Here is a 24,076-nt window from a genome sequence, read left to right on the forward strand (position 1 = left end):
AGAACGCACAATAGCGTGCGACCTCAGTTGCGGTTCGTACTGAGCATGCGCAAAGCTCAGTGAGCTGCTAGAGTTACTGGCAATGAGAATGCGCAGACTGCAGACTGAAGCTTCTCGGCTCGGTGCATGCGTATAAGGTTCATCGAAGCCTCCAAGGCTGGTACTGGACCTGCACACTGAAGCCCCCTACACCGCCTCCTGCTGGCTCAGAGCATGCGCAAGCGGTCTGTTGAAAGGCGGCTCTGTACGGATGCCGGAGGGGCCAGGAGGCTTGTTGTGATGGTAACGCTGCGCGCGCTCCCTGAGGGAGGAAGTCGTGACCTGGTGGGGCAGAATCCTGGTGTGAGACCGTGAGGGGCGAGACTCGGGTACCGAGCTGGGCCTGGTGGGGAGGCGCTTGGGGCTGGGGTACGGTACGCGCCCTGTGCTGGCGCGGGGCGGGGCGGGGGGTTATGAAGGCTACACGGGAAGGCGGGGATGCAGGACGGGGACAAAGAGGCATCGCTCTCCGCGTGGGAGCAGGATCGGGATCGGGGGGCGCCACGTACGTGGCTGGATGAGGGGGGCGTGGGATCGGGGGGCGCCACGTACGTGGCTGGATGAGGGGGACCTGGGGTCAGGAAGCGCCACGTACGTGGCTGGATGAGGGGGACCTGGGGTCGGGTCGGGGCAGGGCTGGTGCAAGGATGTTTAGTGCCCTAGGCAAAACTTCTACCTTGCGCCCCCTCCCGTGGCAGCTCCCTCCCCACGCTGAGGCGCCCACCCTTTGCCCCTGAGGCATGCCCCCCGCCCCAGCTCACTCCTGCTCCGTGCATGAGCACCCCGAGCACGCTGTGGCTGCTTCGCTTCTCCCGCCTCCCCTGCCTGCTGCTCCAACCGTACTTGCTGCAGGCGGCCCTCTCTGTGCTCCCCTGCCCCAGCCCCTCCGCCTAAATGCCGGTGGTGGCCAAAAATCCGGCCACCGCTGTCACTGCCGAAGAAAATGGCGCTCCCCCTCCCCCAAATCCCAGCGACCGCCTAGGTTGCCTAAATGGTTGCACCGGCCCTGTGGGCACCACTTACATGGCTGGATGAGGGGGACCTGGGGTCGGGGGGCACCACGTACGTGGCTGGATGAGGGGGACCTGGGGTCAGGGAGTGCCACATATGTGGCTGGATGAGGGGGACCTGGGATTGGGGGGGTGCCACATACGGGGGTCTGGGATCAGGGGGTACCACCTGCATGGCTGGATGAGGGGGCTTGGTTGGGGGGGTACCACCTATGTGGCTGGATGAGGTGGGCCTGGGATTAGGGGTGCTAGTTCAACTCCTACACCCTTCTGCCCACCCCCACAAAGACAGAATACAGTCATTCTCAACATTCTTGATAGATGGATTGGGTATTAAACTAGAATTTACAATTGTGGGAGTGTAATGAGTGGGCTACGGTTGGCTGCTTTAACAGAATGATAAATACCAACTATTATAGTTTCAATTGGATGGATTATGTAAGTGTGAATGGTTTGTACATGTCAGTTTAGCTTCTCAGAGTAATTCTTCTCATTGATCTAGCTTGGTTTCATCCACCCCCGTAATGCATGCAAGAATCTAAATTCTCACATTTGAAATGGGATCCTGTAGATCTTTCAGCAGCAGGTGCTTCTTTGCATCTGCAAGGAAGGGACTATTGGCAGAGTAATGCCCCAGTAGGTCATGTAGGCAGTGTTGGAAAAGATTTTGTTTCACTCAGAGGAGAATGTGAGGCTCTAATCATTCTACAGTTGTATCCTGAATTAGTCTCTTATTTCTAAGATTTCCTATTGTTGCTACCACCAGTGCAGCTCCATCAGTGGGAACATTAATATAATCCATCATTTTAACTTCAGTGTCATTTAAATTTGGTGGTCTAGGCAACCTGCTAGTTTAAAATACCAGCGTCTGGTCTATATTAGAGCTTCTACCATGGCTAACAACAGACTAACTCAACCACTGGAATTGCAGAAAAAGAAGTAGACAAGCCTGCAACAACACTGAATGTCAGTAATGTCTAAGAAATGACAATAGAGTCTTCATGTGTCAGCTGAGACTTGCACGTATGAACAGATAGGGTAGCGCAGTTGTGCTTGAGCATTAGTCATTGTGGTTCATATTAGCACCTTAGCCTTCAACCTGCAGTGTCTGAGGCAGTTAAATATAGGCCGGCTTTGTGTGACATAAAAGAGAGATATAAGTACCATGGAAAACCCAATTGTTCTGTTTTTTTCTGGTTGTCCTGAGCAGCAATTGGTGGGGGAAAAATTCTGCACCTAACCCCACTCAAACACAGCACAGCCCCACTGTGGCCACTGTCAACACCCAATGATGGCCGCAGCTCCTTCAGAGGAGTTTCAGCCACTAAATCCAGGTAACTGCAGGATTTAAATAGTCTGGAAAACCGCACAGCTGCCCTTTGTACAAAGGAAATTTCACTGCCCAATCGTGCTTTTCATGGGTTATGACGCTGGTCCAAAGTCTTCCACTCTCTACAGCTTGATCAACCACAGTAAAAAGCCCAAGTCTATATTTTTTTTCTTTTTAGGATTAAATCCAAGGTGAAGGAGAATGTCAATAGTCACAGTACAGCTCGGTCAGTGTGGTAACCAGATTGGTTACGAGGTGTTTAATGCTATCTGCAATGACTTCCACAGCACACATGGACTGTGCTCCAAGAAGGAGAATGAATCCTATCAGGAAGCTTGCAAGGAACGTTTCTTCAGTGAGGAGAAAACTGGAGGTACAATTTTTAAGGATTTTTTTTTTCATACCATACTGAGCCTGTTAGAAATATACGTAGTAATAAACAATACTTTGCATTTCTATTTAAGGATGTGCTTTAGATATATTTATGAACTTACCATCTCAGCCCTGTTGTCATCTGCATTTAACAAATGGCAAAGCAGACACTGAGAGGTGAAGTGACTTGCCCAAGGTCACATACCAAGTCAGTGGCAGAGCTGGAACAGATCCCTGCTGTCCTGAACCCTGATGTTGTGCCTTAATCCCAAGCCCACCTTTCTCTTTCTTACAGTAATAGAACTATAGCAGTGAGCTTTGTTTTTCTTGTTTTGTGCCTTTGATTGCCATCATACATTCAAGAGAACTAATAAAGAGCTTTTCTAGATGAGAAACATGTTTTTGTTCTTTCCAGATTTCTGTTTATTACACACGTTAGGTAGATCAGATTAAGTACTCAGGTATGAAGCCCGTCCATTTCAAATGCTAGCTGACCTGAATGGTTTCCCTACTGAGAAGGACTCCTATCTATGTAGAGTTTGCAAAATACATTTTGGGATAATGAAAGGTTCTATGTAAATGTAAAGCTTTGAGGGTCAGATCCCGCTCACCTTATTCTCATGTACTGTCCCCCTGAAGTTAATGGGATGACTTGCCTGAATAAGTATTATCTGGCCTTTCATATGTTTTTATGTCCGTTATGTGAACATTGTTCTCTAGTTAAAAGGTTTAAGTATGATGCAGTCTTTCTGATTTTGCATTTTTTCTCTCTCTCTCTCCAGTACCTGTTGCCCGAGCTGTGCTTGTTGACATGGAACCGAAAGTAATCAGTCAGACCCTCTCAATAGCTGCTAGGTCTGGCCACTGGAAATATGACCACCAGTCACACTTCTGTCAGAAACAGGGGTCTGGAAACAACTGGGCAAATGGGTATAAATGATCACCGCAAGCTTTGCTAATAATAATAATACAACATGTGAATACTAAGGAACTGCCTAGACTCACAGCCATCCTCTCTTAGAAGCCGAACTGTTGCTGCTGTGAAGTAATACACTGCATGCATAACATTACCCTGATTTTACTGCTATTGTAGAGTGCTTGTGCTCTTTTTTGCAAGGAACTGAGATTGGTATTAACAGTGAAGACCTACTACTCAGTTACAGAAAATTGAACAAAATGTCACCTAGACATGTAACTACTTGATTTGTGGGTGCAGAGTGGGAGGCTAATTTTAAAGATCAGGCTCTTACTGCAAAATAAATGGCACAACAAAAGAATTGAGGATTGTTCACTACAGGCAGCATTGGTGATATAAAGAGTTAGATAAATGGATCAGCATTTTTAAAAGAAGAAAAGCTACTTTATATATTTGTGTGGCTGACTTTATTGCTTTTATTTTGCTATAAAGTAAGAGTTCTTGCTCTTTTTGCTTTCTCTCTTATGCTCCAGTTACTCTGTTCATGGGCCCAGGTACAGAGACGTTATCATGAACCTGGTACAGAAGGAAGCAGAGAAATGTGACCGACTCAGTGGATTTTTCACAGTAATGAGCATGGCTGGTGGCACAGGATCAGGCATGGGAGCCTTTGTGACCCAGTGCTTAAGAGATGCTTTTCCAACCTCATTTATACTCAACCAGGTTATCTGGCCCTATGGAACCGGTGAGGTGAATGTTAAAGCTCCATGAGGGTTCTGCAGAATTTTTAATCGGTATTAAAAGGCCAGTCTCGCAATAACAAAAAAAACAGCCCTACACTTGCTTTACCTTCTAGTGTTACAAATAACACCTAAAATGCCTATAACTGAAATATATTGGAGAAAGGGAGAGAATTGTTTCTTCACAGTTTATTTACTTTGTATATTTAATATCACCTCATGTATAGTCAGTTTCATTGTTTGCCTGTAGTCAGTTGCTGTGAGTTTTTCAAAGTGAAAACCAAACATAATTTTTAAAATATGATTGTAAAACTGCACATCCCAACTATGAGACTTACTTCACTAGTGCCTGAGGCTAACTTAGTACATAAGGCCCCCATTGCCATAGTACATGAGCATATCACAATTTTTCTCCATGTATTTATCGTTACAACACCTCTGTGAGACACAGAAGTACTATTATCCCTGTTTTACAGATGAGAACTGAGGCACAGGGACACTGGGCTAGTGTACACAAGAAAGGCTTTGCCAATACAGCTGTAATAGAGACACAGTTTATAACCAGCATAAGGAGACCTTTTGCCAGTATAGTTAAACTGCCTCACCAAGCAACATGAGCTATGCAGACAAAAGGACCTGAGGGCAGGGAGGGTGGTCTGCCGGCATCACTATGTCAGACGGGGGTGTGAATTTTTCCACACACCCTGTACTGACATAGGTATGCCAGCAAAACTTTGTAGTGTAGACCTGGCCTAAGTGACTTGCCCAAGGTTACACAGGAAGTCTGTAGTGGAGCAAGGAATTGAAACAAGCCTCCAGTTTATTACATGGCAAGTATAATAAATACAGCACGATCATGCTGGTTCATTCTCAGTATCTTGCTATCAGTGCAGCTGTGGATGATAAGATCAGGGCAGGCCTTGTTCACTATCTTAAGTGGAAGCTAAAAGTGTTGCTAAATTGGGTGCAGGATCTTGGTAAAGGGGGAAGCAGTCACTCCATGAAGAATATCAAAAGAGGTGACATAAGTTACATAGACAAAAATTCTTAATTTAACTTATCCTTGTTGATGTGCGTTTCTGTTTCCAGGTAATTGTTCAAAACTACAACTCAGTTCTGACACTCTCACACCTGTACCAGTCAGCAGATGCTCTCCTTGTTCACGAAAATGATGCCATCCACAAGATCTGTGCTCAGCTAATGAATATTAAAAAGATCTCCTTCAGGGATGTAAATCAAGTAATTGCACATCAGCTGGGAAGTGTGTTCCAGCCTACTTACTCCTCAGAAGGTGCCTCACAGTATAGCAGAAGCCCACTAGGTATCTAATTATAATAATGCTTTCTGCCATCTAATGCTTTCATTTCAAGGATCTCGGAGCTCTCTTCAAACTGCGAGCTAAACATCAGCCCCCTCTGTGAGTTGGGTATTAGCCCCTCTTTTAAAGATGATGAAACTGAGGCAGAAAGAGATTAAGTGACTTGCCGTTGGTCATACATCAGTTTTGCAACAGAGTTAAGAGTAGAGCTTCTGACTCCCGGTCTCATGCTTTACCACCAAGTGATGCTTCCTCTTTCCAAGTGGCTGGTGTCAGCCTGGGACTGATTTACATTTTAGGTGAAACCATGTGCAAGTCAGTGGTTTTGTTTCGAGTTTTGGGGTTAGTTTAGAACTATATGCAAACTGAAACCAGATAAAAAGGCTTGCATAAAAAGCTGCAAACCAGAATTAGAGTATTTTGCTGATCTTGTTAGTGATAATACAGGTCTGTGGTGTGTGTCATCCTGGAATGAGAGAATTAATTTATCTATAGTACCAAGATTTGAGGTTGCTACCCAAAATTTCCACTTTGGCATTTTACCATTGGTCCCTGCAACAATAGACTTGGAGTGCAGCCAGACAAATACAGAGGAGGGTTTATTATTTTCTATACTCCATGTCAGACAGAAATGCGGGGCTGGGGGGGAGCGGGCTGTTTGTGTTTACATCCTTATGCGTGATAAGGAACACAGGGTCATTCCCTCTGTTGTTCCTGTTTCTGTGTATTTACGGTGCATCTTCATTGTTTTACCCTTTTGCTATACAACCTTTACCATGAAGAAGGAGAAAGCAAGTTTCAGTTGTCTAATGAAACATGATTAAATGTCATAAGACCATTAGAATTGCCATATTGGCTCAGAGTAGCGGCCTGCCTCGTCCAGTATCTTTTCACCAATAGTGATCATTACCAGATGCTTTTAGAGGGAGGCGTAAGAAACACCCTAGCGCAGTGGTTCTCAAACTTCATTGCACCGTGACCCCCTTCTGATAATAAAAATTACTACATGACCCCAGGAGCAGACCTAGCCAACAGACGAAGACCGAGCGTGCATGAGCTCCACTGCCCTGGCTGCGGGGACCAAAGCTAAAGCCCAAGGGCTTCTGCCCTGAGTGGTGGGGCTCTGGCTTCAGCTTCAGCCCCTGGCGGTGGGGCTTGGGCTTGGACTTCAGACTTGCTGATGCCCAGGGCCAACACCAGCCTTGGTGATCCCATTAAAATCAGGTCATGACCCACTTTGGAGTCCCTGACCCACAGTTTGAGAATCTCTGCTCCAGTGGACAACTATGGAATAACTTGCCTCTAGGGGAAATTTCTTCCTAACTCACATCAGTTAGTAGCAGGTTTTTGCCCTGATTCTGGAGCATTTATATCCCCTCTGAATAATTATCCTTTTTTAGTTTCAATTTTGCCCATTTCAGTGTCATGTCATATCCTCGTGGTCTTGTATTATGAGAGAGTAAATTAGTTTATCTTGTCTATTCTATATATTATTTGTATAGTTCTACCATGTCTCTGCTCTAAATAGTCCCAACTGCATACAGAATTGGCTTTCTGCCTCTAATCATTCTCATTCTTTTTCTTTAAACTCCTTCAATTTTAGCTTTCTGTCTGAGATGCCTTCACTGGAATTGATTTATACTTTGACCTAACAAGAGCATTGTAATACTATCACTGTTTTCCATCCCATTCTTTATACACATCTGCCCTGATATAATGCTGTCCTTGGGAGCCAAAAAATCTTACCGCATTATAGGTGAAACCGCGTTATATCAAACTTGCTTTGATCCACTGGAGTGCGCAGCCCCACCTGCCCGGAGCTCTGCTTTACCACGTTATAGGCAAATTTGTGTTATATCGGGTTGCGTTATATCGGGGTAGAGGTGTATAGTCCAGCATTTTTACTTTTTTTGACCACCACTAAACAAGGAGCAGATTTTTTTCCAGTGATTTATCTGTGACCTCTCCAGAGTGCTAACATGCCAATAAAGATCCCAGTAAAGTGTATGAGTTTTTCATATTGTTCACTGTGATGTGTATGACTTGCACTTATCTACTCTGCATGTTGCCCCTTCATCTTGTGTCATTAGGTCCCCATGAAGTTCCTCACTATTGTCTCTCATAGACTAGCCTAAGTGATTTTTGATTCTCAGGTGTTTTTTTGATTCTCAGGAGACTTAATGGAGTCTTTAGTTCCCCATCCTGAATTCAAGATGTTGGGTCTTCGTAACATACCGCAGATGTCAGAGAACTCCCTGACATACAGCACATTCACTTGGCCTGGGCTCATCAAACATTTAAGACAGATGCTTATTGCTAATGCTAAGATGGAAGAAGGTAAGAGGTGTGTGCACAACTTGGAAATCAGTTACTCTTTCAGCATAAGTTTCTTTATATGGAATAAGGTTTATTGCCTTTGGGAACTCACTGGATAGCTTTAACCAATTCAGGAAGATGTAGCCCCCTTCATCTAGACATCCCTATATACTCACCAGCTACTTCAACTAATAACACTGCTGCCATAAGACCTTCCAGTTCATCCCTGCTTTAGCTCCCAGACCTCTCAACTTCCATGATTCACTTGGAACAGCTGTTGGATTCCTAGTGCTGCTTTGTTTTTTAACACATTAATCCTTGACAGGTGGTGAACTGTAATATGGCTTCCAATTACATAGTTTAGGTGCCAGCAAGGCACAAGAATGGTGAACTGTTTCCTATGCGGTAGGAACAGTGACTGTAGTGGGAGATTTCTCTCCATAAGACCTGCAGGTTGAGCTCCCTTACCATCTAAGAGTCACGTAACTGCTTCTTGATCAATGAGTGGACTGTGGCACACCCTTGGCCATACGTCTAGTGCCAGGTACTGAACATCACTAGCACTAGACTGTCTCCAAGTAGCCCGCAGTACCTCTTTCTGAATGCAGCCATATTTCGCATCACATGATTGAAATATAGATTTTAGTTGGTATCAAAAACTTCTGTTTCTAGGTATCGATTGGCAGGTGCGACCACCATTGCCAGGGCATCCTGTCCCTCCAAAAGCCTCTCCAAATAAGGCACTACATTTTAACACCTCCATTGCCAACCTGGTTGTCCTGCGAGGAAAAGATGTGCAAAGCGTTGATCTAGGTGAGAAAAAATACACAGTACATTAGTTATTCTTTCTTCCGTCTCCCACTGTTTTCATTGTGTCAGTCATCGGCAAAAGAGTAAAAAGCCGAAGTCTGCATACTTTAAAGATTAAGGTCAACATTCTCTCTGCAAACACATTCTAACGTCCAAGACTGTATTATGCAGTCATGAAGGACTCCTATATTTACATACGTAGATGCTACACTGGCAGTGTCTATCAAGGCTTCCTAAAGCAACCTGCGGGAAAAGAGAGGTACCATCAGACTGTAAAACTAAATTCTATCTGTGTGATAGTATTCGTTGCTATAGTATACTGGCACCTGGAAAGATACTGAGCCGCTACAGGAGTGAGAGACATCGTAGCTTGCTTATCACAGAGCACTGAAGCCGTGCTGGGATACTTTTATATCCTGCCCTCACCACATTGTGTGGGAAGGAACCAGTTTGAACAGTTACACTTTTACTCGGCCCATCAGGTGGAATTATTGCTAGGAAGTCTGACTTGATCTGCCAAGCAGCAGCTGAGGCTTTAGAGAACTGATGGGACAGAAATACATGGATGACTTACTGCAGCTGTTTTTTCTTTCACATCACGGTCTTGTGAGATCACCCAACTCATTCTACACCACTCCCAAGCCCCAGCTTCTAATTATTAGCTGGGACACAGTGGACATGAGAACAAATTTCAGTTTTCCTTTCCACTTATGTTGATTTGTGAGGTCGAATGGGTAGTATCTGCAGCAGCTCCTTGTTGCCCTGACAGGCACAGAAGCAGTCATGAACTATCCTTTTTCAGGGTCACTCTTTAGTCTGTATTCATTCAGTAGATTTAAAGCAGAGATTCAGAGTTCTAGCATACAATACTCAGTGTAACATGGTGATGAACCTGTAAAGAAAATCACTTGGTAAAACTTTGTCAGAAAAGACTTTTATATTCCCATTGCAGGAGGTTTCAGAGATCCAGCATTGTATACATCCTGGCTAAACCCTCAGGAGGTCTTTAAAATATGGAAAACACCAAGAGCCTTTAACAAGTATGAAAAATCTGCTTCTTTGGTCAGCAACAGCCAGTTCCTGCTGAAACTTATGGACAACATTGTCGGGAAAGCGTGGAATATGTTTGCTTCCAGGTAAGTGAAAATAAGACTGTTAGTTTTTCATTTAGACTTTTCAGTATTTTGAATGGAAATAAATAGTTGCAAACACACATCTCAGTTTAAAATGCTTCACAAATAATTCTGATTTGGGATAAAAAGGTGTCCCTTAACAGTAAAAGAAACAGTGATGCCAGCTTCATTACAGAATGTTTGTAAATATGGTGGTAGTTTTCCAGATAATGTTTGTGGGTGATTTGGGTATAGAAGCCTCTGCGTCACAGATTCAAATCCAAGCCGGGATGTAAGTGAGTGCAAGTTGCTGATCAACCCTGCTGTAAAATATGAGCACAATAAATACATCCATTCCTGCACAGAGGAGGAACAAAGCTCCCATCGATCAAAACGACTTAAGAGGAACCAGTGCTACATGGCTGATTTCCTAGAACACTGAACCAACTTCGTTTCAGAGAAAACTTGCCAGAACAAATTTTTTTTTGCAGGGCACCCAAAGACAGTAAAACTAAGTCAGACCAGTGGCTATTCCCTTACCTTTGTTAAATGGAGAGTGGCCTGGAACCATTTCTCCATGGCACAATTGCTTTTTCCCCCCCAGCAGTCTCTGTAGAGAAACTTGAATGATCATGGAGGCTGTTACCTTGATTCTAGAGGAACCAACTCTAGGGTTGAGGCACTGTGGCAGAGCGGTGGGGGGCAGCTTGCATTACCTATGTAGTATCTGTTCCTTAAATAGGACCAGTTTCTAGTGCAGTCAAGTTGGCTCTTTCACCAGCACTAAAAAACCCCCAGTTACTTGTCCATTCCAGAATATCCATTCTGAAACAAATAGATACAAACTCTTTTACTGATCACACGGTTTCTAGGTTGTACCCAGCCTTGCAGCTCATTCCAGGAAACAGTGAGATTTCTGGTTTGGTTCAAAAACCATTTTGGGAGTTGCTGTGTTTAGAGAGGCTCTGACCCCTGAGGTTTACTTTTCCTTAAAACCAGACTTTAATTCAAAGAATAATTGCCTCTTTTCTTTTCATCACATGAGGCCAAGATTATTGGGCGTCGGAGGGCAAGTGTCCAGGAAATGTGGGAATTAGCCACACGATCTGTATGAATAAGAGCTGAATAGTTTTATTCCTAAATTTATCATCTGTTAAATTTATGCAACAAACAGCAGTTTTACGTTTGTCCCGCAAAGACTACTTGACACTTTGCCCATCATAAATGAGTAAACTGCTGCCTCCAAGTACAATCATTGCTTTTAGTGGCTCTGCTGAGATTCAGAAACAAGCCAGAAAATGTTCTTTGCATTTCCCCAAAAGCCAGCCATTGAACCTGAAATTGTATTGTTCCTTTAAAGCAGCATACCTGAAGCTATAAACACTATTAGAACTGGATTATGTTGTACTGTCCAGTATGAATTACACAAGAAGAGTCCAAACAAACAATTCAGTTCTGGGTTACAGGAGTACAAGCAGCTCAGGCTGATGCTGTACTAGGTGTCAGATTTTTAGGGACCAATGATTTGTAATGTTTTGCTGTCTAGTTCTTGGTTGTTTACCCAAACTCTTTGCCCCCTCAGAGCTTATGTTCACCAGTACACTAAGTTTGGGATCGAAGAGGAGGACTTTCTGGACTGCTTCACAACTCTGGAACAGGTTCTCTCTAGTTATGCCAGCCTTTGATTTTTCAACCACTTACAGCTAGGGCTTTGTCAGGGAGAGTACACACTGAAAGGCTTTCTGTGTCAGCTGCCCCAAGCTGAAGTGGCTAAGGGAGGTACAGGAGTGTAAGTGTTCTTTTTATTGTTGAAGGAATAGTCGTCTACATCAGGAGTGAATCTATTCCTTGTCTCCCATAAAGACAAGTGTATTTTGTATATAGTGAATTTATATATTGAATATTTAATAAAGTTTTATTTTTCAGTACATTTTCCTTAATTTACTCTGATTTGAAGCCCTCTAATGTCTACTCCTTCTCCTCCTGGCTGTGCATATTTTTCCTGAAGAATTTCCATAGCCTGAAGTTTTTTCAGGTTGAAATCTAGTGTCTGAATTAATATTAACTGTCATGGTAGAGTAGGACTGAAGGATGCTGTTAGTTAATTAGTACTAATACAATTTGATCTTTCACTTCAAACTTTACATTCTAATATTTGGCCTGAGTGTGTTTTACCAATAGCTACCAAAATACCCATTAGCAAAGTAGTACTAATAAAAATAGCTAAGCATAACGTACCATTACGTATTTGCTAATAGTCACTAAGGCCCCATTTGCTGCAGCAAGCTGGTGTTAAATTCTGTGGCAAGACTCCTGATCTCTGTGGCACTTTTCAATAGGACAGACTGGAGATTCTGCAACATTTTTAAAGTTTTTTTGTTTTTTTTTTTTAAATTGAGGTTCTTAATTCATATGAAACTGAATAATAAAGTTACACTGAGGAGACTTTGCTGATTATGGTAAATTCCATTTATTTTCTGCTGTCTCTATATTGTCCAATGTGCCACATTTAGGTTGTCAGTCTTTATGGTTCAGAATTAACAATCCCTTGAAAAGAACCAAGCAGTTCAGCTGTCTCAGCTAGTGTTGCAGACTCTCCTGCAGATTGAGGGATTCACTGCATCCATTTATATTTGGGCTCTGTTTATAACTTTTTTCTTTCCACAAGGAGCGCAGAAGTAGCTTTGATAAACGAAAGATTCTAGAGCAAGGTCATGCTGCAGATTCCACAGACGCAGGGCCCTCCCTCAGTTTTGGGTAACTTCAAAATTCCCCCTTAGAAATGTGTTGGACTTCAGACAGATTTTTCCACAACCACAAGGTGGTGCCATTGTCAAGCAGAGACGCCAAATGTTCACCCTGTGAACTAATTCAATAGGAAGGCTGCTGCAATCGCATGCAAGGTACAGCATCAGCACATACACTGGAATTAGAGCAGATTTATGAGCTTTCAGCCCTGGTTGTTCCTTGTTTTGGTTTTTTGTTTTCCTTGTTGCACAAGACAGGAGATGGAAGGTTTTCATATGGTAAAATATTACACTGGGAAAGATAAATGTATTTATTTTGTACTAAATCAGACTTCCTCCTCCTTTGCTGACAGGAACCATTTTCATGTTGTTTCCTTTGTATTTCTTATCCTCCAGTTTTTGTTTTTCTACCTACATCCATCAGGTTCTTCATTACAAATAGCCCCTTTCAGTGGTCACACCATAAAATTCAAGCTCAAGGACTCTTCCCTTATGATAGTTCAGTAGATACATACAGAAAACTTTCCCTTAGGTCCTGATTGCCTTGTAGTCCAATTAAAATGCGAGCAAGTACATACTGGGGTGGTAAATGTGTTTTATCTCATTTTTATATATATTCTCTCTCTCTCTCTCTCTCTCTCACACACACACACCTGACTATTGAGGTTAAATATAGAAAGGTTGACCTGTTTTAGACACACTTGAACTCTCTCTTCCCTCACTCCCTAGGGAGAGATTTTGGTTTGTCAGGATGGTTAGAGTTATTTTAGATCCAGAAAATATCTTTCACATGAAGTCTAACATAGGGGCAGTCCCAGATGCAGAAGTGATCTTGTGACTCACCTGGGCCATAGATTAACTTGCAAAGTGCCTGCTGTCATCCCGTTTCCCCTTACTGCCTGCACTGGTTTACGCACCTCTGCGTTCTTCTGTTTAGACTGGGAACAGTAGCACTGAGGTCCCCTGGGAGCAGCTGTTCTCCTGGTAGTTCTGGCCTTTCAGGAAGAAGGAACAGGTAGAGCTCATGAGTCTTCTCGCTGAGGGTTGAATAAGTGAGTAACTGATTGCTGTGAGATTGAGCCAGTACTGGGGCTAAATTCACTATTGCTTGAGTATCATGATAGCTAATTGTTGACCCAGTGTTAGCCATTTCAAGGCAGGCCCCAAATGATTCTGGCGAAAATGGGGCTAGCTGCTGGGGCATTGAGGTTGAACTCTAAGACAGACACATCTTTCCCCAGCCTCTTCCCAGTAAAGGAGAAAGGTCCACTGGCTGTTGGCAACAATAAGCCTATACAGCTCACCCCTTATTTTGTGTGAACTAGGAGTGAATTCGGAGACTGATCTTAATTCCTTTCTGTTATGCACTAAAATTCGCTCTGTAAATAATATTCATGCTAGAGTTTCATATCTGATTTAGGGAATATTATAGCTAAAGCCTTCAACATTTCATGGGATGGCAGCTCAGGGACTTGTTGTGGCAGCAGTGGTAAACCTACCACTACTGTTCTCACACTAATGCACTTACATTTTTTTCTGTCCAAGAGATGTCACAACATTACATCATAGGATTTTTCCTCCAGAGACGTAGCAAGGAATCCAGTCAAGCTCATCCTCTCACTTGCTTTTTCTTAGTCAGTCTTTACTTAGCCACTCTCGTTCCTTCTTTAAGGCCCATTCAACTCCCCCAGAAGTCAATGAAAGGACACCCATCATTCTAAATGCCAAGCATGTTCTTGAAACAAGCTTAGGGGCTAATATTTGTTTTATGCTGATTTTTTCCAAGTTGTGGGGATTTTTAAATTAGAATGTCTTGATAAAGAAAAATATTTCTCTGTAAAAATGACTGTTTCCTAGCTGCTGGGTTGCTAACTAAATAAAAAGGTTTGTTTGGTGGGTTTGTTTTGTTTTTAAACCCTTCTTGAAAGTCTCTCACTTGCTTATTTTTACTGAAGAGACTGAAGCTTCTTCAGAAGGAAAGATTGCACAAGAGGTTAAGATAAACAACACAGACTATTCAAGGAACAAAGGGTCAGGAAAAGACAATATAGAGAATGGAATTTTTCCCCCTCTTCTTGTTAGCGACATAGTAGGAATTCTTTTGCCTCAGTGTTTTAAAAGAGCACTGCTGAAGTATCAGAAAAAGTAGTAGTTCTCCTATCAGAGCTGACAATAAGTAACCAAGATATTTAATGTCTGAAGACTGGAAGTTCCGGGAACACAAGACCCAACCTATAGTTCTAGAGAACATGGTGACAAGATAAAATCTTTAGCAGATAAACTTCCTTGGAATCGGAGAGAGGTCTTACTGCTACATCAACAAGTAAGCAGATATTCCTTCCTGCATGACTGTCATCCCTTTGTTTCTCTTCTGCATGCTTATTATTCCGAGCATGGACATAACTGATCCAGTTTGTCTTGACTTGACAATTTTTCAATTTCAGAATTAAGAGATTGTTGCTAGAATCAGGAAATTTAACAGCCATCTAAGGTGTGATTTCAGTGCTAGAAAAAAAGCAGGAAATTCCAAATACAGGTAGAAAGGTAAGAGCTGCAATTACGGCGACTCAGCAAAGATTGAAAAACAAAGAGGACAGATTTCAGTAGCTCAAAGGCAGAGCAGAACCCACCTATTAATCGTTGCTTTATGAGGATGCCTGACAAAACTTGCTCACAAATAGGATTCAGGGCAAAACATTGCCAATTCCAGCAAGGAACATACCTCTGTGCAGTAACATGACAGGATGGCACCCAGTGACCAAAACAATGAATGTTCAGAAAACAAGTTTCATGCCAGCAAAAATGGCCTTGAGGCTGTGAGAAGAATTTGAGGGGAGAATGGAAGTGTAAGCTTTTGCACCAGCAGTCACCATTATTTTCATTGCTTAGCACAAGAGATTGATAATTGGTTGGAATCCTATTTCACCTCTAGGCTACTTCCTCTCAGGTTGTTCTTTAGCAGGGACCGTGACTTTGGATTCAGCACACTCGCCTCATTCCAAAATGGACCTACTTTTCTGGCATGCTGCGCGGCCCCTCTATTTTCCCAGGGCCTTGGGGAAGAGTGGGCTGAGAGTTACCGGAGCTGGATGACGTGTGATTTTTATTATTGTTTGAAATTATATTAGTCGAGCAGCCTCAGCAGTCCCCCTTTTTATTTTACTGTGAAAATTAATTATGTAGGGTAAGCCAGAGCCTTGGATAGGGCCTTTAACGTTAATATAATTATATAAATTTAGTGGCTTGATTCAGCAGTCCTCACAAGCTTATTAACTGAAGGCGTCATTCTAGGAGCCATAGGAGTCAAGTGTTCACATCGCAGAAACTACCAGAGATGACACTGTTACAATAGAGGTATTGGAAAGAGGGCAAGGAATGGAGCATAATGCCTGCACTACTCATTTGCCCAGTGTCCCGCCACATGAATGTCGCGGCAGACTGATTGGTTGGCAGAAGGTAGCTTCTGCTGAGGTTGAGTGTTGTTGACCTGTTTGGTGAATAAGGGAACTTTACTTTGGTCCCACTAGGCTGGTGCGTTTCAGCAGCACCAAAAATTCACCTGTTAAAAGCAGAATGAAAGCATGAAATTGTTTGAGGGAGTGACAAAGCCTTGAAGTGGCTATGGACATAATCTACCTGGCTCTCAATATGCATTCATCCCCAAGAGAACCTACATGTGGAGTATTGCAGCAGGTATAGTCTGCACGCCTTGACTGTGTTGGGCCTTGAATGCAGAGGATAATTTAGTGAAAGCAGTTAAAGATCAAGGAAAGCAATTAGTTAACCAGGAAGAAATGTGCTACAATCAGCTAATGAAACTCGGATACAAGGAGCCTGAGTATTAGTTTTTATCAAATCCAGTGTAGATGGAAGAAGTCTTATGAAACCAGGCATCAAATCCATGAAAGAAAGCACACTCACAAGTCAAAGTCTGTGTCCGTGAGTTTTGGATACCACTTTAAAAACTTCCTGTCCAAAGTTAACAACAAATCATCTGGAATCCGTAAGTCAAGGTCTGAATATAAAAATCAGCTCGTTAGTGCAAAAGCCACATTTGAAATAATACGTGGAACTGATTTTTGAGCTATAAATATATTAAAGAAATTGAGCATGAGCTGGTGCCTTTCCCAAACTGCTCTCATGGCACAGTGCATACATAGCCTTAGCTATACAACCAAGTTCAGTGTAAGGCTCCTTTCTGGATTTGGCTGCTCCTAAGATTCCTACTCCAGGTTTGCTCTGCCTACATGCCCCCCATGGCTCAGTCCAGCACTGCAGCTGTAGAGGGTGATTGGATAAGATTATCACAATACCCCCTTCTGGCTTTATAATCCTCTCCCTCTAGACAGCCATTTCCCCTATAGCTGGGTGGGGTAATGAGTCACCCGGCTTAGTGAGTCAGCACAGCCCATTTAACCCTTCCCCAGCAGGCTAAAGGGTGTGGTGTTTCAAGCAAGCACTGGCAGCCTGTTACATGGAGGAAAGGGTAAATGATGAAAATAGGAGCTGAGATAGTCACTGAGTTTACAGAAACTGCCCCAGTTTAATGAAACAGGAGCCACAGGCAACCTTGTGAAGTTGTGATGGGAACAGGTGTTGCAAATGCTCCAGCGTTATCAAGCTAGTGGTTTGAGCACTGGCCTGCTAAACCCAGGGCTGTTAGTTCAGTCCTAGAAGGGGCCATTTAGAGATCTGGGGCAAAAATCTGCCTGGGGATTGGTCCTGCTTTGAGCAGGGGGTTGGACTGTTAGACCTCCTGAGGTCCCTTCCAACCCTGATATTCTAGGATTCTAACAAATGGAAATATTTAATAATTGAAGATGTACCTATCTCCTAGAACTGGAAGGGACCTTGAAAGGTCATTGAGTCCAGCCCCCCACCTTCACTAGCAGGACCAAGTACTGATTTTTTTTTTGCCCCAGATCCCTAAGTGGCCCCCTCAAGGACTGAACTGATAACCCTGTGTTTAGCAGGCCAATGCTCAAACCACTGAGCTCTCCCTCTGAACTTAACTCCATAGTCCTGTTAAAGCTGAGGGATTCTAGACAGCAATTCCTCCCTCAGAGAGAGTAATTAACGTAAAACAAAACCGCAGACAGCTGTATGTACACCTAGTTCAAAATGAGGCTTGATCTTCTAAACCTTATTCATTTAAGTGGGGCTTACTCACAGGAGTTCCATTTAAGTCAATGGAGCATTCATGTGAGTTAGGCCTGTTTAAAAAAAAAGTTACGTTGTTTCACAAGATACAAACAGCAGAAAAAAAAGTGATAAAGGTTTCTTGGGCCTAAAATTATAAAAGATACTGACTTTGATGAGTGGTAGAATTAACTAGAAGAACAAATTAGTTAATGATTCAAAAATACAAAATACAGCAGAAAGCTGCTCTAAATCATCACACACCAGACACTGACAGTTCCTTGTCTGAAACTCGCTGTTCAAGAGTTTTTGTTCCATAATTTACATGCAACAGGAAACACAAACTCTATTCTATTGGTATATTATTTGCACATTTAAAGGTGTAAATTCTATTCTGTGGTCTCTGAATATTTCTTTATACATATTAGATTACATGCACAGTATAGTGTTTATACACAGATTCACAAAAATGCGCTTCATCTGCTTGAGAATGGTGTAATTGTGGTCAGATGACATGATTTAATTTGATCTTTTGCCCAGTGAACTTCAATATGTAATAGATCATTTTGTGGAGCATGTAAGCAGAACACCGCCAGAGGAGCCAAGTGGAAAGCAGCCCTTCTCCCACAAGGTGTAATAAAATACTGACTCTTTGTATTTTGTGTTTGGCAAAGGCAGCTGCAGAATCATTATAACACTGTCAGTAAGTACAGGGAGACTTGGGCAACAGTTCAGAGCCACTGCTCTCCAAACCGGTCAGTACAGTATCTGAGCTCAAGAATATACAACCGAGTTACACGCAACATCACTCATTGCTGGACTATCATTGTCATTTGTATCTTGCAAGGGAAAAACCAGTGGGGTTTTCCCACTCTCTGGGCAGTTCAAGCTTGTAGTTCTGCCTATGTTGTAACTGCTACATTATCTAGAAAGTGACTATATTACTCAGTAGTTCAACAGTGCAAGGTAACAACTTCTCATTTCTTTACTGGATTTTAGGTGAAAAACCAAAATGGTAATATATGCAATGGATGAATGTAAATTCAACTAAACATCCTTATCCCAAGAGGAAATATTTGATTCTTCTGCACCTGCTAAGTCTGAATATTTCCACAAGGCCAGGTACTTCCCTCCACCAGTCCAGTATTTTAATTTCAGAGTATTGTTGTATATAAAAAGAATTTGACCCAAGGTCAACTGCTGTATTTTGAATGGTCTGGTGATATTCTGATGACATTACAAATGATGGCCCCAATCTTACCTCCACACAGGTAGACTTCTGGGCCTGAGCTGAGCCATGCTGAAGTCAAAAGGGCTCCGTCCAGGCCAAAGTCACTGAGCCAAGAGGCTGCTCAGACAGACGTAGGCATTGGGGCTTAGGAGAGCAAAGTACACAACAGAAAATAATGCCAGGAAAACTATAGAAAAAAGAGATTGTTATAATCCCAGGGAAAAAGCTGAAATTATGGTTCATGTAAAATAATATCTAGCTCTTATCTGTACATCGACAAGCACTTTATAAAGGAGGGCAGTGTCTCTATCACCATTTTACAGAACTAAATGATTGGTGGGGGGAGGAAGAGAAGCAGCACAAGACTGACTTGCGAGGCCCGGATTGCAGACCTGTTACAGGTGTATGAAGTTGGACAACTCACTGACCCTCATTATGTCTTAATCTCCCCATTTGTAAAGCAGGGGGTAACATCCACCTTTGAAGAGCACTTGGTCATTACTGACCAAACACCTGGCAAGTGCAAAGCATTTTCATGGACTTCTGGGCAACAAAAATAAGTGTTGAGATACAAATTGTAAGCTCCCTCCCCACCAAGAAAGCCAGGGGCTTTTATCATCTTGAGTCAAATCCGGAAGTCTTTACTCCAGGTAAAAATGCTACTGAAGGTCACAGAGTTTTGCTCAAGTATGAACTGCAAGGATTTGGCCCTTGAGTAGTGACTGAAAGCTAAGCAATTCCAATTTAGCCTCTCTTGAAGCTTTGCCTGCGGCTAATGCCCTTCCCAGAACCAGACTGAAAGTAGGCCTCCATAAAAGGGCCTGGGAAATTTTCACACTGTGGCTTCACCTAAAAATGCTGCAGCCATTTGTGGGCGATAGTCACCATCTTCTCACTCCTGAGCACAGCAACTGTATTGGTCAATAGTCAATGTAGTGTGTGTATATCCAGTAATTACACAGGCAATTCAGCCCTATATAAAATGCTTAAGGGAGGTACCAGATTAAAGCTCACCTGCTGCACCAACGAATGCTGCTTCTAAGCAAGCCTGCTTAGATAAGCGTCCCTCCACCCCTTTTTTTTTTTTCCATTGACCTTTTTAGGTGAAGCTCTGAGTAATAAACTCGCCCTGGATTTCTTTAGAATTCTTCTCTTCCTGTTGCTTGTTTCCCCACCTGGAGTCCCTCTTATGCAATATATAAAATAAGTTCCATAGCAACCAGTGGTGATGTCGCAAGCAGAGGTCAATAAGACAGATGAGGAATAAGCAGCAGGAAACATGCCTCTGAAACCAAGAGGCTGTTTTTATGCAAATATCTTCAGTAATAAGGACCCAGAGGAAGGGAAAGGCTGCGAATGACTGACATGGAGACAGAATGGTTTTTGGCAGAGAGAGAGCGCAACTTACCTCAGGTCAAAGTCAATGGCAGAGATGGGAATATAACCCAGGTTCCCAGCACTGCACCACAGCTGTAATGGTTAGTTCTAGGGGAGCATTTCACTGGGGGGAGGTTATTTGGGTAATGCTGCATTAATAGGGGAAATGTAGGAAGTGATTGAGTAGCCTTTTCCCTGCCCTAGTTGCTTTGTTTGTAATACTATGTGAGTGCGCAGTTTTTGATTACTGACTGTGGAAAATGCTAATTCTGTACAGACACTCCATAGGATCAGGGCTGCTCAGATACACCTATTAACTTGTCCACATTTGCAATAATTTGAATCTTGTCACTTTTTCTCTCTAGAGCAATTGATGAAGCCTAATTAACTGCTTAGGGAAAGCACCTGAAGAGGCAATAGCGTAATTAGTAGTTACCCCATTCCACTGTGGAGGCTGTGGCCTACACAGAATGTGGCCTAAGGAATCCTGGAGTCCTGGGACAGCCCAGGGTCAGACCTTGGGAAAAGCACTTGAGTGAGAACGATTCCATGGACAACTCTTGCTAATAAAGCAGCAGGCTTTATTCCTAACAGAATTCCTGTCCTGTAGAGCAGGAAAGCCCTTGGCAATTTGAGAGATGTTCAGCTACAGTATAGTACTGCTTACAGCACAGACTTCTAGGCTGCCTTAAAACCAATTGAACAGACAAATCACCACCAAAAAAAAGTGTTTATATAACTGGGATCTCAAAAACTTTGTTTAGATCCACAGCTATGTCTTCTCTCTAAATAAGGCAGTTTACAGACTGGTATAACGCTCCGTGCAGTAACAATGTCTGAAAGCAACACACACCATCAAGGCAAAGGGAAGGAGACAAACGGTTTAACTAAACGGGGGTTTTTAGTATGACTGTCTAGGTGAAACACCTCAATACAACTGGCCCAAAGATTGGGACTAACATGTCCTGCATACACTGAGGACAGGGTTGAGGGCCATTATGAGAATGGTGAGGCTGTAGGGGAGTTTATCAAAACAGGGAACAAAACACTGAAATGACAAGACCTGCCTCTTTTCTTTCAGTTGGAAATGGCTGGCAACTGCTTGGGCAACCTAGTTCATATTTCTCAGGAAGTTACAGGAACAATTAAACCCAAGTGTCACTCCCATGAAATGCTGATTCATTTGTAATACACAAGATATTAAATATAAACAACTTAAGTGATGTTTAGAGAACGCTGCCCTTTGGTTTTAATGTTAACGTGTTCAAGGTTCTCTTAGTCATTCAGTGAATGATAAGAATTATGCATAGTAAAGTCCAGTGTTAGCTTAAACAGACTAAAATAAGGTTCAGCCCAATTAACTACGTTTAAAAAAATTATATTTACATGTTTAGATTCATTTTAGAGCATTAACACTTCAGAGCGCTCTCTTTTTTCAACAGTTCACCAGCCCCACAGCACAATCAGTGAGCAGGCTGAATGACTTCACAGCTAAAAAGCCTGTTTAGGCTGAACTAACACAGATAAATGCACAACATTTTGACTGCAATAACATTTTGCTGAGTCTGCAGCAATAAGACTATTCCAGACTCTTGACTTCATCCAGCATGCATTGTTACTTGAAATAAAATACAAGCACCAGGATGAAGCTAGACCAATGTTATGACTGTAGCTTTGATTAAGCAGTTTTTGTGTTTGGGCAGCATCCTAAATATTAGGTCTGGGGGTTTCAGAAGAACCTAAATTCAATGGCAGTTGCACAGCTAACTCCCTTAGACTCCTTTGAAAACTCCAACCTACATTACATCCTCTTCCTTCATCCCCTAAGACAAGTCTAGCAAAATGCATTGCTTTGTTGCCTTTAATAAAACTTTTTTTTCCATGGGCATTTTCACCAACTGCGTGGCACAGTAAAAAGTGAAGTGGGTGAAAGGGGAAGGAATGCACTGTTAGCATTCTGTGCCCTCCAGCTCATCCATTAGAGGAGAGCACTGCAGCAGGCTCAAAATACATTTTGCATAATCACATTTAAAATGAGCCTGCAGGAGCATATGCAAACTTTGCCTGTTGTATGGTTCTGACTGTGCTAGCAGAGCATGTCTTATCACAGGGAAAGTGTTCATCCCATTCTAAACTTCCTGAAGAAGCTATCAGGAACCCCTCACCGAAGTCCCACCTAGGCTAGTCTGTTCTCAGTGAGGTGGATCAGAGCCTAGCAGAAAACATTGGTTATTGTTCTCTTTCACTTTTCACACACTTATTACTGCATCCCTGTGGGAGCGGGGAGTAGTTACTTTCATACATATGAATAATTTCACCCTTTTCGCATATTGCTGCTATTAAAAGGCATTTTTAACAATGTGCTTCAAGGAAAACAGCAATTTTTATTGTTGCCTCTGAGGAACAGACATAATCACCGTCCTTTTATTTTTGCACCTGCAGTCAATGATGGGCACAAGTATTTAGAGTTTCAATTGTGCCTGGTAATCATGGAGATGTCTAACGGCTGTTTGTGCCTGCAATGAATTGTACATGCAAAGAGACTGAAGATGGACCGAGACCAATTTACAAATTAGGTCCAATATGGATATTAAGAAAAGATATTATAGAATAACCACCATCATATGCTCCTGAATACTAAACATCTCCATTAATATGAGCCAGGCAGCTGCATAATCCCTAGGGCAGCCATTTTAATGATAATTCCAATAAGGATAAAGACAGGTGGTTCAGAGCTACAGTTAGACAGGGAACAGGCAATTTCCACAGCTATTTTCATGGGTGGCAGGGGAAGTACAGAACTTGCCTATAATTCCCATCACAGCTGGTTTTCTTTGAGAGCCTCTGGGCCAGTCTAGACATTCAACAGGGCCTGGAGGATCAAAGAGGAGGATCTGTTGAAATCCTTGCTGTGATTTCAGCTCTGATCTACCTGGCTTGATAATTAGGTCAACTAATTGCTTTGTTATTTCATATTTACAGTGGACATGTGAAATGAGTGATTTAGTCATGTTTTATACTGGTGATTGGTAATCTGTTTCATCTTGCAGTTTTCCCTTTCAAAGCCCGGTTAAACCAAAACATTAATTGCCACTGCTAGGGCTGCTAATAGCTCATTGCTATGTGTTCCTCAACAGTACAAGGAAAATATGTGCATGAAAAAGTATCAAGGCACGTAAGAACAATGAGAGTGCAGAGAAAATAAGGAAACTTTACTCGTCACTGCAAAGATGATAGTATATGCACATAGTACACCTTTAGTACTGTAACAAAGCGCATACATGTCTGACAACTAAGAAATTACCTATCAATATTTCTTCATTAAATGTAGTTCAGCTAAGCTCTAAATGGATCATTTTCTCCTTTAATACTGAACATCCATGTCATCTGAAAACCATAGAAACCATAGGAATCTTGTTTTTTGGAAGACCAAACCCCATTTCCACGTACAGAGTTAAAGGCTTTGGAATTTCCTTTGAATTTGTCATGCAGTTGTGAAATCTCTTCTTGAATCATGTTCCTCACTGAATGTCTGTGTCGGGACAGCACATATTTACAGGATAACATGAAAAGGCAAAATATACAACATGGGCTCTATTCAGCTGAAATGAAACAAAAG

The 24,076-nt window shown here is 42.5% G+C and overlaps 3 protein-coding genes across 9 annotated transcripts in view; 1 reads left to right on the forward strand and 2 right to left on the reverse strand.

Annotated features, from left to right (window-relative positions):
- LOC127037293 (uncharacterized) overlaps positions 1-24,076 on the reverse strand; it is a 120,639-nt gene that overhangs the window by 91,530 nt on the left and 5,033 nt on the right. The gene's annotated exons all lie outside the window — the stretch shown is intronic.
- Positions 91-12,406, forward strand: TUBD1 (tubulin delta 1). Of its 5 annotated transcripts, none has more exons than XM_050928809.1 (9): positions 91-368; positions 2,558-2,752; positions 3,534-3,681; positions 4,201-4,417; positions 5,497-5,728; positions 7,898-8,062; positions 8,714-8,854; positions 9,804-9,987; positions 11,546-12,406. In XM_050928809.1, the coding sequence occupies exons 2-9, from the start codon at positions 2,581-2,583 to the stop codon at positions 11,646-11,648; spliced, it is 1,362 nt and encodes a 453-aa protein (XP_050784766.1). In that variant the 5' UTR covers positions 91-368; positions 2,558-2,580; the 3' UTR covers positions 11,649-12,406. The 5 variants fall into 5 exon arrangements, with proteins under 5 accessions (XP_050784766.1, XP_050784767.1, XP_050784770.1 ...); XM_050928810.1 differs by having other exon boundaries at positions 91-324; XM_050928813.1 differs by having other exon boundaries at positions 92-368; positions 2,667-2,752.
- The window catches only part of VMP1 (vacuole membrane protein 1), an 85,686-nt gene continuing 85,258 nt past the window's right edge, over positions 23,649-24,076 (reverse strand). For all 3 annotated transcript variants that reach the window (XM_050928822.1, XM_050928823.1, XM_050928824.1), the window contains one exon: positions 23,649-24,059. The gene's annotated coding sequence lies outside the window, so the exon portion shown is untranslated. The remainder of the gene's footprint in view (positions 24,060-24,076) is intronic.

The sequence above is a fragment of the Gopherus flavomarginatus genome, chromosome 19 (genome assembly GCF_025201925.1).
Source record: "Gopherus flavomarginatus isolate rGopFla2 chromosome 19, rGopFla2.mat.asm, whole genome shotgun sequence".
NCBI classification, from domain to species: domain Eukaryota; kingdom Metazoa; phylum Chordata; order Testudines; family Testudinidae; genus Gopherus; species Gopherus flavomarginatus.

What these genes read in the sequence shown, in the direction of transcription:
- TUBD1 (XM_050928809.1), top strand. Translation starts at nt 2,581, where the DNA reads ATGTCAATAGTCACAGTACAGCTCGGTCAGTGTGGTAACCAGATTGGT. An exon ending in GGAAACAACTGGGCAAATGG is followed by an intron (nt 3,682 to 4,200) that starts GTATAAATGATC and finishes CTTATGCTCCAG; the next exon opens with TTACTCTGTTCATGGGCCCA. An exon ending in GGCCCTATGGAACCGGTGAG is followed by an intron (nt 4,418 to 5,496) that starts GTGAATGTTAAA and finishes TTCTGTTTCCAG; the next exon opens with GTAATTGTTCAAAACTACAA.